Below are 15,426 nucleotides of genomic sequence, written 5' to 3' on the forward strand. Positions count from 1 at the left end.
TATGGAAAAATATAAAATTTATTTTATAAATTTTATATTATATAATTAGCAACTTTTTTATATATATTATATTTATGTGTGTTTGTATTAGGTAACTGCACCTTACCTGTCAGATCCAATGTCGGAGTCTAGACCAATAGGGTCAGGTTCACCACATTCCACCTCTAACACCAGCCATGAATTGGAGTTGAGACTAACATAACGTAAAAAATATCTATTTTCAAGAGATGACTAGAGTACTATTTACCCAAAAAAAAAAAAACAATGTTCACTTGAGACCTAGGTAGAAACATGGTAAATTCCATCTCTAATAAAAAAGAAATCATGTATCAGTATAACCAAGTAATTCACACAGATCCAGCATACTATATTTTCAGTCATAAGGAATAGGATCAAATGAATGTTCTTCAAGTCAACCAGGATCAAGATTAAATGAATGTTCAAATTCTTCAAGTCAAATAGAAATCTCTCTCTCTCTCTCTCTCTCTCTCTCTCTCTCTCTTTCTCTCTCTCTCTCTCCAAAGCATAGACCAGATGAAGCTTGCAAAAGAAACAAGCCTGACCTTACCCACATGAAGAGTCTTACGGCCTCATGTGAGTCAATCATCACCACCAGAATGATTGAGCTTAAAAGGCTCATTGAAGCAAAAGCACTAATGGCATAAGCATTCATGTTCTTTTCAAAGCATGGGGAATTGATGAGAAAGCTTCAAATCCACTTCCCTCTCGAATGGCTTCACAGCATCTCCCACTGGTGAGACAAAAAAGAGGAATCCAAATAAGAACTTGCATAAAATCAATTCGCAAGTGAAACAGAATATTTGATTGTATAAAAAAGACATGATTTTTCCTATTGATGATATTCCCATTTCTCATGTTTAAGATGGTGGAGGGGTTTATGTTTAAAATGATTTATTTAAGAAAAAGCTTATATAATTACTTTAATACAAAGAGGTCATAATCACTCTTGTCCGTCAAATTTCAAATTCAGTCGTTATGAGTGTGTCATTGACTTAAATAAAAGTTCAAAAACAGTTTTTTCGAACTTTGTGACACACCCCAAGCCATCCAATTTGACATCTAATGGCTAATAGCAATTGTGACCTCCTTATAATAAAAATAAATGGTCTGATAGTATACATTCTCTTTAATTAAATGTCCACAACTGACCTATACTTATCATGTCATGACTTCGTGCGGAAAATGAGATCACATTATCATATCCCTTGTTGATGGTGTTCCATAATAGAAGCTAGTGTTTAGAAAATCGACTCGGCCAAGGTACTCGGACCTTGGCCAATGCGAGTCACTCAGCCGAGTTCAGGTCATGCTTAAAAAAAAGAGGGAATAATAAACTTAATAAGGTTTATATATAATAAGATGCCGATATCTATCATGAATAACGAAGTAGCGTATTGGTATTAACGTTGTGGTGCCTCAAAAAGAGGTTCAGGCATCGAATCCTGCCTCTTGCACGTCACTTTGTAACTGTGTAGTTTTTTAATAATTTTTTTATTTTTTTAAAAAAAATAAGAAAGGTATCTAATTATAATAATAAAAAATCATCTCATCGGGAGGATTTGAACTCCCGATGTGAGGCAACCGAGACATGCACAATGGCCAAAAGTCACTTTGATGTTCTAGGAATAAGGTAGTGAATAAAAATATATATAGAACTCAGTACATAGTACTCAGCCTCGCCCATAGCCCGAGGCCGACTAACTCGGCCGAGTCTGAGTCACTACAGCCAATTTCAGAAACGCTGGTTGAAGCAGCAGTAAATGAACAATAATTATCCAAGACTTTCATAGTGACAACCAAAATATAAGAATGATTTGAGAGGAATGTCATTATGGCCAATAAAGATGACTCCTAGTACTGCATAAACATCTATTTACATTGGATGTTCATAGTGAGACCAAAATGTACCACGTTCATGATGACTCTTTGCTTGCTTGGGAACTCTTTGAAAATTGACAACTTTTTGAATAATCAATAAAGTTAGTAATAAGGAGCACAGATTTAGTTCAAATAAAGGGACAGTGGTCTTTATGATCAGTGCTGGTTCCAGTGAAGGCGCATGGTTTATATAATTATATGTACTAGAAAAATATAAACTGTCAATCCCCATCCATGTATTCGTCATATGTATCATCATGTAGAATTCAGTGGATATTTGTGCTGCCAACATATATCACAACACACTAGATTCACTTGATCGCTCCATTTCACTAGGAATCACCCCAAAACGGATCCTTGAGGTAACAAGTCATTTTCCTAGGGAAAGAAAGGAACAGACAGAGAAAAATGTTAGAAATAGACAGCATGGACGCATCAGGCATGGTAGATACTTTTAAGTGAATATTAGTGATACTTCAGAGGGTATTTTGCTGTTCAAATCATCATCCCTGTAACAATGACAAGGAGCTTCAAGTAGAGTAGTAATCCTGGCCACTTTCTAATTCCACTTTTTTCTAATACTTTATTGATCCTTCACGTAACTCTGGGTTCATAATTAATGGGATGATTCTGCTAGTGTTTAGTCAGTCAACTATGCTTAAAGGGGCAAACGAGGCCCAGCTGGTGTTTGGTGGCATTTCTAGAGACACTACATGATGTGTGAGGATGTCTAGCTCTGGCCCATAAGGGATTTTGTAAGTCCACCATGGCTGTGGTATCTGCTCTCCTCACTGCACTGATGCTATACAAGAAGGCCATTCTATGACTGTTGAATAAGGGCGATTCTCTCAATGTAATTTCTTTGGCAGGGAAAGTGTCTCTGTTTCCATGGAAATTGTGGATACACTCACGAGATTTTTGCATTAACAGATAGATTAACAAATGAAGAAGCTGGATTGAGTTCTTCAGACATTCAGGTCACCACTTAGTCTTTGCCCCTTCCCATTCCTTGCCTCTTGCTTTCCACTCACATATCCCCTTTTCTCCCACTGTGAAGTATTAGTCTGGTAAGTGGAACTTGATGTACATTTGTCCCGCTTTTAGTGAATTGTCAGACGCGCACACACAAGCATGAGCACGTGCGCACACACACGCACGCAAACACACACACGCACGCACACACACACACACACTTAAAAGGAAGAAACCAAGGTAACTTTCCAATAATATAGAGGGATTAAGAGAGCGGGCTCAAACAAGATTTATGACATTCATCCACATAGCATTTTGACGTAAGAGGTTGATGTCAAATAATGGAAAAGCAAACCACATACCTTTCTGATGTATTAATCTAACACAACCAAACAAATGAAATGCCAACTAATAATTGTAATAATCATTCATTTGTCACCTACAATTCAACAACCTCAAACAAATTCCATTATTAGTAAACTTCCCATTGTACTTAAACATAACACAATGATGTTTCAGCCAATATCACAACCTGAATACACTTGCTGCTCCAAGCTTGAGGATGTGGGTTAAAATGAAGCCTAGTTGTCCAGGCAAAGAGAAACACAACAAAGTTCAAGCAACTCAATGCAGTCAACAAGACTCACAGCATATTATACTCATCATACCCTTCAATAGATTTAAACATAGCATCATAGCACGTCATTCCTTCCAAAATCCATCTTGAAGATGAATAAGTTCTATCCCACAATCATGATCTGAGGAAAACAAAATGAATTTGAGCCATAAAAAGGATCCGTCTTGTACCCTTTTCTTGGACCATTCATTTCAATAATTCAAAGAACATAAGATCTACAATATTCCTTCGAGCTAAAAACTCATGGATTTAGGCAGAAATGTATTTGCAGTGAATTGGGATGAGTCTTGGGTTGTAAAACCCCAGAAAATCAAGGTGGAGGGAGTAGGCTGAATCACTAAAAACATTTCTTAAAAACAATCAATATCAAAAGAAAACAAAATGTAAATGGTTTATAACCTACCTAATACATATTTTGTCGTCTTTCTCCAACTTGCAAATGAAAAGGGTAGGACGATGCATTACAAAACAACCGATCAGATGCGGATGAACAATCAATTCACTGAACATGCCACTTTTTCTATCATAGGCTATCTGCATGTTCCAGTAATGCAAAGGCAAAGTACTAGGAGATAATTCTGGTCTGACCTGGATCCTCAAAAATAATGTTTCACCAACCCAGAGATCAGGAAACAATAGGAAATCATTGAGTTCTAAACCAAATCGATCCAAAACACTGAACCCTGATTTATCCAAATCTGCTCTCATTACTTGCACCCACTTTTTCTCGTCATGTAAAACCCAAATATCTGCTTGAACTTCGGCTCCCAAATGTTTAGTAACTTGTATTAGACAAAGCTCATTATCCCTCTCTTGGATTTTGTAAGAGCAATTGTTTCTGATCGTTACTGGGGTATGGATTATTTCCCATTCTTCTTTCTCCATATCAAAAGCCATTAGAATCTCCTCGTCGGGCTCCTTCGAAGAAAATCCATAGCAACAGGAACCAACAGAGACTACCATCCACAGGGCATCTATCTGAATTTGTGGTAGATTTCTTGGCAATCTCCATTCCTCAACTGATGAATCAAAGATCAAAAAGGCAATGGACTCATTGGTACTTGGATCTATATAAGCATCAGCATTTACCAATATCTTGAAGTTTTGGTTAATGGGGTCAAAGTAGAATCCATAATCATGCAGTTGAAATTCAAGCATTGTAAGAGGTATAAGTTCGCTCTGGATTAGTGGGTTCCCAATAGCCAAGTAATAACCCATTTTCGATTCCATGAGGCAGCACACTAGGCCATTACTACAGGCAACCCATTTTACATTTTCTTGCTGAAACTCTGTTTTTCTATAGGCTGAAGGACTAGTATTGTTATGAGCATCAGCATAGAACACATGAGTGCCATCAATTTTGTACTTGAGAAAGAGAGAGAAATACTGGGATGTTGAGATAGAGTGGACTACTGCAAAGTGATGAGAGGATAATAAACTTTCCCATGATTTGCTTACAGCCTGGAACCTGCAGATGGACTTCATAGGAATTTTAGCAAGGATCTCAATCACAATATCATCTGGAAGGCTGCAAAAGGGAGAACCTGTCGCTCCCTTTTTCTCTCTCCCAAATAAACAAGTGAGGAAGCCAGAGATTGTTGCTATAAGAGCTCCGCAGAAATGAGGGCCACACTTAACTAGAGAACCCATCTCTCTCTCTCTCTCTCTCTCTCTCTCTCTGAAGAAAAGCTACAACTAGGAGATTAGTACCCTAGGGTTTGCAAAGAAACCACACTCCCTCTATCCCTCTGAAAAATCTATTCAGAAATAGAAACTAGAACGGCAGAAGAGACCATTATACTAAGGTTTTGAAATGTGAGCGTTCAATGTTGGAAACTCTCTCTCTCTCTCTCTCTCTCTCTCTCATCGATATCCGCTCTATTTTAGACTGTAACAAAATTTTTTCAGACGGCTTTAAATGTGGGGTCTCATTTTCCAAAAAGGGTCTGTGTACTGGAATCTCATGATTGCATCGACATCTGGCATGAGGGTCATCACCATCCAATTAACGTGTCAGACGGTTATGGAGACAAAGTCAGACTGCCCAGAACATCAGATGACTTTGATATTGGATATCAGTCTCAACTGTCCATACAGTGATGATCCTATGGAGTAGAGACTATTTAAGCGGTGAACCACATGCTGAAGATAGAAACAACAGTAATATGCCAAAAGGAAAATATGGTACACTGCTAATGCAAGATTCAGGGAATTACCTTTAGTAAAAAAGGATTGTCTACAAAGAGACCATTTACTTTTTGTATAAGGAGGTCACAATCATTCTTGTCCTTTAATTTCAAAATGGGTGGTTAGAAGAGTGTCATTGAATATACACAAAGTTCCGAAAAAAAAAATTCTCGCACTTCATGACTCACCCCAAGCCATCCAATTTGACATTTAATGAGTGGGAATAGTTGTGACCTCCTTGTAATAAAGATAAATGGTCTCTTTGTAGACAATCCCTTAATAAAAATTTACCATGCACCCTAATGTGTGATTTACGGTACATCATGGTGGCATTGGCTTTCAATTCACAATGAAAGACGGCATTTACTGACTACACACACCTAAGTGTTATTCAGTGACATTTACAATTCATCTCCACCATCAATCATAGGGAACAAATGGTAGATATCCAACTAGTGCACTTCTCCAATATCCATGATTCTCATCAGACTAGGGAGAAATTGTGACAGATTCCATTGGTGTAGTTTACAAATGGTTTTTCACAAACGAAGCCAAAAGTCTTTTGAAATAGTTTAAAGATATGCTCAATTTTTAACGTGCTTTCTACTTGAAAAAATGGGTAGGGGCCTGTCGTCCCAACTGAATTACCCACAAAAAAAAAAAAACTTTTAATGTGCTTGCAAATACAACAAAAACAAGATAGTAACTGATACACAAGGTTAAAACTATGCAGTAAACAGTCAAATCAAAAGATGTATTTGTACAAAAACATATCCAATACACTGAAGTCCTAAAGAAAGGGAGAACAATGACTAAAACACAAGGACAAGGATTATGTGGAACCAGCTTTCACCCTCCTCATCTAAATTATGAGGGACTGCACCTCATGGAATCTCCACACTCGAATACCAACCAGTTTATAGCATATGCTAGATTAGATGTCACTTCTTGCCCTTCAACGAGTCACTGCAATGCTATTAGCTACCCATTGTACGATTATTATCATTAGGTTTCTATTACCATTAATGTCCACATTACAATATCTTACTGCACTCCTTTTGACAAAACAAATTGGAAATTATGTGAGCCGTTTATATGGACCATCGCAAGAAGTGTTACCCACCAACCTCTCATAGAGATTTCATTCTACAATTGCCTAAGAAAAATTTTGTATATGATTTTACCACACATGCAGCCTGCATGGGACTTATAAATATAAGATGTCCTGATTAGGTTATTTATCATTATGGACTAATTTACAAACCATTGCCTGGTTTGGTTGCCTTTACGAGATGCCTAGGACATACATGTCACACTACTTTGGTTTAATTCCCATAGTTTCACAATCACGACAAAGGGCTCAAAATGCCATAATTGTAAGCCTGTTCTTCCTGGAAACCCAAAAATAATCTCTCTCTCTCTCTCTCTCTCTCTCTCTCTCTCTCTCTCTCTCTCACACACACACACACACACACACACACACACACACACACACACACACAAGCATGCACGCACACACAAATTCTCTCATATTGTCAACTACATGTATACCAATACTTGACATGTTCCCTCCATATTGTACTTTTTTTTGGAATATAGCAAATATTTGAGGAATAACCTCATGAAATTTGTCTTGTTTCCAATGAAGTTAGGCCATTTCCATATTAAGTATGCCGTGTTTGGAACGTAATCTTGGCAAAAGATGCATGACGATTACTAAAAATTTTGAACTAATGAATTCCATGAGTTATTAATAGAAATTGAACACAGAGGAGTTTATTTTGACCAAACGTTCAATAATCCAAATTTCAAGAATTATATTTTTTTATTTATCAAATTTTGCTTGTGTTTCAGTTACTGCAGAACTAAACATTATGAATAAAATAGAAGACATGTATGGTGTTTTCTAGTTTTAGAAATTTTTGGTCCTCTAAGGACCAGTGAACGAATTTTGATGCCTCCAGCAAATAAACGAACTCAAGCATTCAAAAGCAAAAAACACGATCACTTAAGCTCTGTTTCACTATGAAAACTTACCATATTTATATTATGGCATAATCAAGATAACAAGGATAGAAAACATACGCTCCAAAATTAAAATACACAAACCATCATTTCACAAATAGGCCATGTATTTTAATACATCTTAGTATCAATGCCCCAAATAGTTGGGATAAGGCTCAAATAATGATCATGGCCTCAATGAGAAGAATGAAATTCACTCACTAGAAGTTTGGCCATAGTTGAGATAATACAAACGAACAATTTTACAGTAAAACAGCTAATAAATGGCACTGTACATAATATTTAAACTTCAACAACATGCTTAAAGGCTTCTAGAGCAATGCATGATCACAAAGGTTACCAAAGATGGCTCTCTGTTTCTCTTCCTGACTCTTTCAAAAGTCTATATTTTCAAATAACTATTTACAATATTGACATTTCCTCTTCTGTTATTGTCGGGCAAAGAGGGAGGCATGAGTCAACCCAAAAAGTAATAGCTTGCATTAGCGCTTTGTAGAATACATTGGAGCACACAAGATTCAACATATAATAAATTTTCATAACTATAATTTAGATCCAAGCTTTCACTTGGCTTACCATTTCAAATCGAAATCTTACCCTAGATCAAATCTAAAGGAGAGTTTCAATCTTGCAAACAGATGCCACCTGTGCAAAGAAGAAGAGAAGTCTCACTCTCACCTCTTCAGCCAGTCACTTCGCGCAACAAGTTTAGAACAAACATCTGAGGGATTTCAATTACCAGTGGGCCACTCCTCCAACCATTAACTCTCTTTTTTCCCCATACTATCTCCACCCTTTTCCTCGACTTGACTGTTCTTATGGAGAACTTCCATCCAAGAAACTTTATGGTCGATTTGGAAAGAGTGCAACTCTCAACTTTCCTGGGAGGTCAAGAGCAGTGCAACAGTAACAGCAGAAAAGGCTAGATCACTCACCATTTTATGGGCTAGCAGCTGCGTAACTATTTAAAAGGTTCGCAAGATTGGACTGCGAGACCAAATGGTTAGACTTAGCAAGGTCAAAGAAATTCAAAACCTCGAGCTCCAGTGCTTGGATCCCTTCGCCATCAAAGTAAACATTGTTGGTTGCTCTCTACGAAACCTGGGTTCGAATTGAGTGGGAGGAATCTTCAGAGACTCCTATGAAAACAATCTCCCTTCTATCTCCATCCACATCGGCTACGGTGATTCAATTGGATTGAGACAATGCATTGCTCAAGGCTCTCAAAAGATCCAATTCTAGAGGGGGGCCTCACTCAATTGTAGAGGAAGATTCTGTAAATTTATCACACATGGGGATCGAAAACTACTGATCCCCTTGGCGGCTAACCCATATATTTAATCATGTTGCTTTCCTTTGCTGGTCATTACAAGTTGACTTCCAGCATACCTGGTGGGAGAAGAACGCAATCACTGACTTGTTTGTCAAGCAGGGGGCACAATCCAGCTCAATCTAAGCACAAGGCCAATGAACAATATTTTTCCTGGCCTTTTTCCCTTTCTTCTTACTCTGCCCCTCTTCCATCTCTATGATAATACGTTGACTTCCAGCATACCTGGTGGGAGAAGAACGCAATCACTGACTTGTTTGTCAAGCAGGGGGCACAATCCAGCTCAATCTAAGCACAAGGCCAATGAACAATATTTTTCCTGGCCTTTTTCCCTTTCTTCTTACTCTGCCCCTCTTCCATCTCTATGATAATACGCCTCTTGTCCCTCTCTTCTCATATTTTTCTTAATTTTCTTTTTTTCTTTCTTTTTGCTTTCTTCTGGTTTCACTTCTGTCTACTCTTTTCTTTTTCCTTCTCCCCCCTATCTCTCCCTACCTCTATCTCCCATCCTTCCTATCCCCCTCTCTGCACTCTCCTTGACCCCTATATTTTCATAACTTGTCATCCTTATTTCCTCTTCTAATCTATTCAATGCCCCTTGCCATTCTCTCTCACTAAAATATGCCCTCCCCCCCCATCTTCTTTTCACCCCAATATTCTCCACCGCTTTCACACCTAACTCATCCCCATTTATCTCTCTCATCCCTATCTCCTCCTCTTCCACGCCTACATTCTCCCACATCGTCTTACTACACTTTTTATACATAGGTTTTTTTTTTGTAAGAGCAACTAACCTGTGGAATGCCTATACCCACAACCCATAGGCTTTTTGTAAAACATATGTTATTATCAATATTATAAAGGAGTAGGTTAGCCTCAACCCCTTGGGATTGTGTCTAGGACTATGTTACATAGACATTGACACGGGTGTCAGTTACTTAAACATGTCTGAAGTTCTAGACATGAGGATCCAAAACCAAGAACGGACTCTAATCATCCGCACAAGTAACTAACATCATAATAGAAAAAATCATATAAGATATAAAAGATTGTAAGAACGATGAAAATAATGAAATATATAAAAATATAAAATTAAAGATATAATTAGTTACTCTAAATAATCTATTTCAAAATATTAATCTTTATTTATAATTGATGAATATCAAAAAATCACAATTGAAATTATTAGTCTGTCTTTGTTGATTATTTCAGTTATTTATTGTCGTCATTGTGTCCAAAATGATGCTTAGGAGAAATTCTTGCCAAGTGAAATTTATACCTATGTGTGTGTGTGTGTGTGTGTGTATTTCTTTATTTTGTTTTCTATGTAACTACATAGTTAACTGCAAACAAACAAGAATTTAAGCAACTAAGAAAAAGGGGAGAAAAATCATGTATTTGATCTTAAAATTGAATTTTGAGCAAATATAAAGGGAGTATTTTAAGCTTAATGTATAATCTACTATGAATAGAAAGACTAGAGTGTCCTTTTAGAAAGGTAATATGTGCAAATGTAAATCTTAAGAAGAAAAGGTTCACGTGTGGCTGTTGAATTTTGAACCCATAGATTAAACCATGCCAGAAATTACTATTCTGGAGCTGGAAAACCATCAAAATATCATCTCAGCCTCGACAACTATAAATCTAGAAAAAAATGGATTTCAAACCCTAAAAATGGTGTATCTAGTAACACATTATCTCAACCATCCATTTTCAAATGTTTACATCAAATTTCATAATCAGGGCCAGAAATAGTCTTTTAGGTCATCACAGGAGTTTCTGGTGCCGGAACTGGCAGGTTTTGAGACGCAGTTTACTTTCTATGGTAAGTCTGTGGCCTCACGCTAACTCCACCCTCTCGAAATACATAATTTAGGAAGAAAATGGATAAAATGTTGTCAAAGATGGGATTATATAGTTTGGTTTTAGATGTTCCTTGTTTTAATCCCAATTTGCAAAAGAATGACTTGTGTTTTATTTATATTAATAAAATGTGAAATTTCCGACCACCTTAATGTCCTCTAAACTAATGATTAGCTCCTTGGACTACTAATCAATAGATCCTTAATTTGAGTCCCACATAAGATATTTACTTTTTAGACATCTTGTCCATATGTGTCAAAACAGATCATATAATACCAGACAGTCCATAAAGAGATGGGTCTGCAGCTTGTTTGGGCATGACATGTCAGTTTCATGTGTCAAAACATTTTGTCACACGAAACTTAACCTGTCTCGTGTTTCTTGGTAATACGGATTTAGGATAGATGCAATGCTGTAAATCCCAATTGAACTGCCAAAAAGAAATAAAGGGAAAAAGTAAAAGAGAAAGGAAAAGGATTATGGAGATTTAGAAACTTACAAGTTCTTGGAACAAGGTAAACAGGTTGTGGCCTTCAGCTTCAGTGGCTGCATTGTGAGCAAGTTCACCGCATTGTATACAAAAGTAAAGGCAAGACAAGTGGCAGCAATCTGTCATGGTTTTCAGGTAATACAGCTTGGAAGCCCGATTTCCTCACAGAAGCAAACAGCCAGGATATCTCTCAAACAAACGGCTGCTACACCGCCAAATGGGTTCAAAACCCCAAATCTCACCAATCAAAATAGAATCAGGAAAACAACCAAGGTTAGGATGTGAAAGTAATCTTCAAAGTTTGACACCGAACTAGCCCAGCCAGAGCCTGTGTGTGTGTGTGTGTGTGAGAGAGAGAGAGAGAGAGGGTTTAAAGAAGTCAAATGTTAGGAAAGAATATTCCATAATTATGAAACAGGGAATGTTCAAGCGAGCCCTCATAGCTTACGCAAACCGCAAGGAACTCCACAGGCAAATCCTCATAGTAATTGGGATGTAGACCACATGTGATATTTGACATTGCTAAATGCCAGCCCTGCACCGGACTTCAACTCCATCAACACATGCAATTGGTGGTGGAAATTATTGCTGCACACATATGCCATAGTCCACCAGGTGAACTTGACCACTTTCCTCTATTAGGAGACACACAAAAGGATCATTAGAAAGGGACATAAATTTTCTTTATTTGATCAATCTTTTGAATATGTTAAGCCTATAAGAGAAAACTATGCTAAGCCTTTCTGGATAAAAATCTGAAAATAAAAATAATGAAAAATAAAATAAACATCCAACATGGGTGATTACATGTGATGGATACTTTTAATGAACATTAATGATACGACTATGAAGAAGAACAAGAGCTTTCAAATTTCAATGAACATTACCAATATTTCAAAAGATAGCTTGTTGTGCAAATAATCATAAAACTATAATAAGGAGAAGGAGCTTCAAATTTGAAAAGTAGCACTGCCACCTCGCAACTCCCAGATCATGTTGAAAGTACAAATATTTTACCGGTTTTAGTCATGCAACTTTGCTCAAGGAGAAGTGAAATAAATAAATTGTGGAAAAGTTTTAAGAATAGAGAGAAATACAATAAGAAAAGGTCCTCATAGTCTTCATCCCCAAAACACATTGTTGTGTAGGCTTCTTTTTGGAGGATTTTCCAAACAACATCAAGGGTGGCTGAGTTTATATGTTGGAAGCCCATGCTCAAGATTGCAGGGGTCCTGATTTTTCATCAATAGAGTAGTTCCTAGTAAAAGTTTTTTCATTCCAATAATGTAAGAGCAGCGTACTTCATAACATCATTTTCTTCACATGTAAAGTGGGATACTTTTTCTTTCTTCACAAATTAAAATTATCCTTAATCAAATTTGTGTCAATCAATTCTTCGTAGGGGAAAATATACGAACATTAAACTTCATAAATAAAATGGAGCAACATAAGAAACAGATTTCGACTTGTTTAAACATGTTGGCATGACTTCACTGCAGAAACAGATTTCAACTTGTATAAACATGTTTGGCTTGAGTTACTCACAACCCTTATCATCAATGTCCAGTATCACACATTAGTATGCACTGTCCTGCAAATTTTTAATAGCCAATTCTGTGATAAAATGGTAGCAATGAACATTGAGTAACAAATCCAACAAGTCAAAAGGACAGAAAGCTGTAAGAGAGTCCTACATTTCAAAAAAAAAAGAAGCAATGAACAAATGAAATGCAATGTACCAACACTTTCTATCTTCTTGAAGTACTGCAAGATTCAATCAATTGCAACAACAATTCAAATGACCACATAAGGAATCTAGAACTAGCATTTTGTGCAAATTCTAGAGAACCTTGCCCAGTTTGAGCCCATAGCTCAAATGTCAGGCAGTCTCCGTTTAAAACATTGAGCTTGGGGTTCAATCCAGCTTACTGATCCATGAAAAAAAAAAAGTTCACGGACATCACCCTAACTCTAGAGGTGAAATACAAGCCAAACTCCAGCGACATAGAATTAGAAATACAAATGATTACAGAATTACGGAGTATAATTACAGAATTACAGAGTAAAACCCTACCTTACAAACTACCCCATATTTATTTTCCGTATGGCTCAATCTGGCAAGTGAATAGAGTGGGTTTATACATCAGAACACAGCTGATATCAGCATCAACAACAATTTCACCAAACTGACCACTCTTGCAATTATATACCACCTGTAAGTCCGAAGTATACAAATCATTAAAAGCGACCTCCTCGCTAAGCTTGATGCCCAGAAGTAATCGGTCATCAATCCAGAGATGTGGAAACAATAGAAAATCAGCGAACCCAACCACCGACTGCTCCAATTTGTTCCACCCCAACTGCTTCAAATCTAAATTCATCAATTGCGTCCACTTCTTCCCTTCACTTAATACCCAAATTTGTGCTTGTGCTCTTGAATCTGGAATTACCTGTACTAGACAAAGCCGACCATCCCTCTCCTGGATTTTGTAGAATCCTTCCTCTACAATCTTTGCTGGAGTCTGGATACTTTCCCATTCTTCTCTCTCCATCTCTAAACCCATTATAAGGCGCTCCCCCTGCTCCTCTGATGAAATTCCATAGCAAGTGGAACCAACACAAACCATCATAAACAGGGCCTTTAACTGAATTTGTGTTTCGTTTCTGGGCGGCCTCCATCCCCCAACCGATGAGTCAAAGATAAAAAAGGCACCAACTTTGCGATCGATGTTCACCAATATCTTGTAGCTTAAGGTAATGGGTTCAAAGTAAAACCCAAAGTCATACACATGGAATTCTAGATTTGATATGGGGATGGATACTGTCTGTATGAGAGGGTTTGCAACAGTAAAGAAGGAACCCATTTTCGAAACTATGAGACAGCACACCATACCATTGTTGCAGGCCACCCAACAAAGGTCCTGATGCTGAAACCGAGTTTTCGTGTAGGACCGAGGATCGCTTATATCCTGAGAACTGGCACAGAACATTTGGGAGCCATATTTTTGGTAATGGAGAGAGAGAGATAGGGAATGGGAGGTAGAGAGAGAGTGGTTAATGGCAAAGTGGTGAGAGGACAGTAAGCTCTCCCAAGACTTGGATACGGCTTTGAATTTGCAGATGGATTTCACAGGCAACGCTGCAAGGATCTTGATCATCGGATCATCTGGCATGTCGCCCGACAGAGAACCCATCTCTTCCTCTCTCTCTCTCTGAAAATCTTTCAAGAGGAATTGCAATGGAGATTTGAAGCTACCAATCATATACTCCCGCGAGTGCACACCGCACAAGATTTAGCGCTCCACCGGAACATATTTTCCCGTCTACTCCTTCGGGGAAAGGAGCATTGTAGGAAGAGGGCATGTAGTATGCTCCCGCAGGAGCGTAGTGTATAAATTTTTTATTCAAAATATTGGGATCGATTATTTTTAAATAAAAACTAGATTTTAAGTTTGATAAAAGTTTATATAAGGTTCGAACTAAAAATAGTATATTTTATCATATATTATCTATGAAGTCCATTTTTTAGATTTTCATGCATTTATAGACCTTCTTGATTTGGATTATTTTGAAGTTTGAAATTATAATAAAATATAAAAATAAATTCTCGTACCATCTTTAGATTTTTCGACACCAAAATTACATTTCATGCCTAAGTTTGGAGTTGAACCTTACTTCGATTTTTTTAGGGTTGCAATTTCATGCAAACCGCACCCTCCTCCAAAAGTTAAACTGTCCGTGTGCAATACTGGGGTTTTCGGGATCTAAAGATTACTTCCCAAAATTTGGGATCTAAAGAAAATATTTCAAACAAGGATTTCACCCGAGGGAGTAGATGGATAACCATACCCTCATGGGAGCATGAAATCGTTTAGCTTTTAGGAATCCAAATTTTGGAGGTAAGCTCCGTGGTTATGAAAACAAAATAAAGCCTTACCTCAAAAATCAATTTTGAACGCGAACAATAAAATTTGAAACTCGTATATAGCTTGCAGATGTATGAATACTTATTTTTAGGGCGAA

General features: G+C 37.4%; 2 protein-coding genes across 4 annotated transcripts; both read right to left on the minus strand.

Moving 5' to 3' along the window:
• Positions 1-308: 308 nt before the first annotated feature.
• On the minus strand, positions 309-14,831 carry LOC18448281 (putative F-box protein At1g32420). Of its 3 annotated transcripts, none has more exons than XM_088852424.1 (4): positions 13,478-14,831; positions 11,413-12,038; positions 1,171-1,330; positions 309-751 (listed from the first exon to the last, which is right to left on the minus strand). In XM_088852424.1, exon 1 carries the CDS (start codon positions 14,664-14,666, stop codon positions 13,497-13,499), a length of 1,170 nt encoding a protein of 389 aa, XP_088708550.1. In that variant the 5' UTR covers positions 14,667-14,831; the 3' UTR covers positions 309-751; positions 1,171-1,330; positions 11,413-12,038; positions 13,478-13,496. The 3 variants fall into 3 exon arrangements, with proteins under 3 accessions (XP_088708550.1, XP_011628631.3, XP_088708548.1); XM_011630329.3 differs by lacking the exon at positions 1,171-1,330 and adding an exon at positions 3,912-4,527; XM_088852422.1 differs by lacking the exon at positions 1,171-1,330.
• LOC148779921 (putative F-box protein At1g32420) lies at positions 3,908-5,158 on the minus strand. The gene has a single exon (XM_088850637.1). The coding sequence runs from the start codon at positions 5,156-5,158 to the stop codon at positions 3,908-3,910; it is 1,251 nt and encodes a 416-aa protein (XP_088706763.1).
• Positions 14,832-15,426: the final 595 nt, after the last annotated feature.

Source organism: Amborella trichopoda, chromosome 11, assembly GCF_054954075.1.
Source record: "Amborella trichopoda isolate Santa Cruz 75 chromosome 11, AtrichopodaSantaCruz75HAP2 v2.0, whole genome shotgun sequence".
NCBI lineage: Eukaryota > Viridiplantae > Streptophyta > Magnoliopsida > Amborellales > Amborellaceae > Amborella > Amborella trichopoda.

Bases quoted from the DNA above. Each gene is read 5' to 3' on its own strand.
- LOC18448281 (XM_088852422.1), bottom strand. From the start codon at position 14,666: ATGATTGGTAGCTTCAAATCTCCATTGCAATTCCTCTTGAAAGATTTT.
- LOC148779921 (XM_088850637.1), bottom strand. From the start codon at position 5,158: ATGGGTTCTCTAGTTAAGTGTGGCCCTCATTTCTGCGGAGCTCTTATA.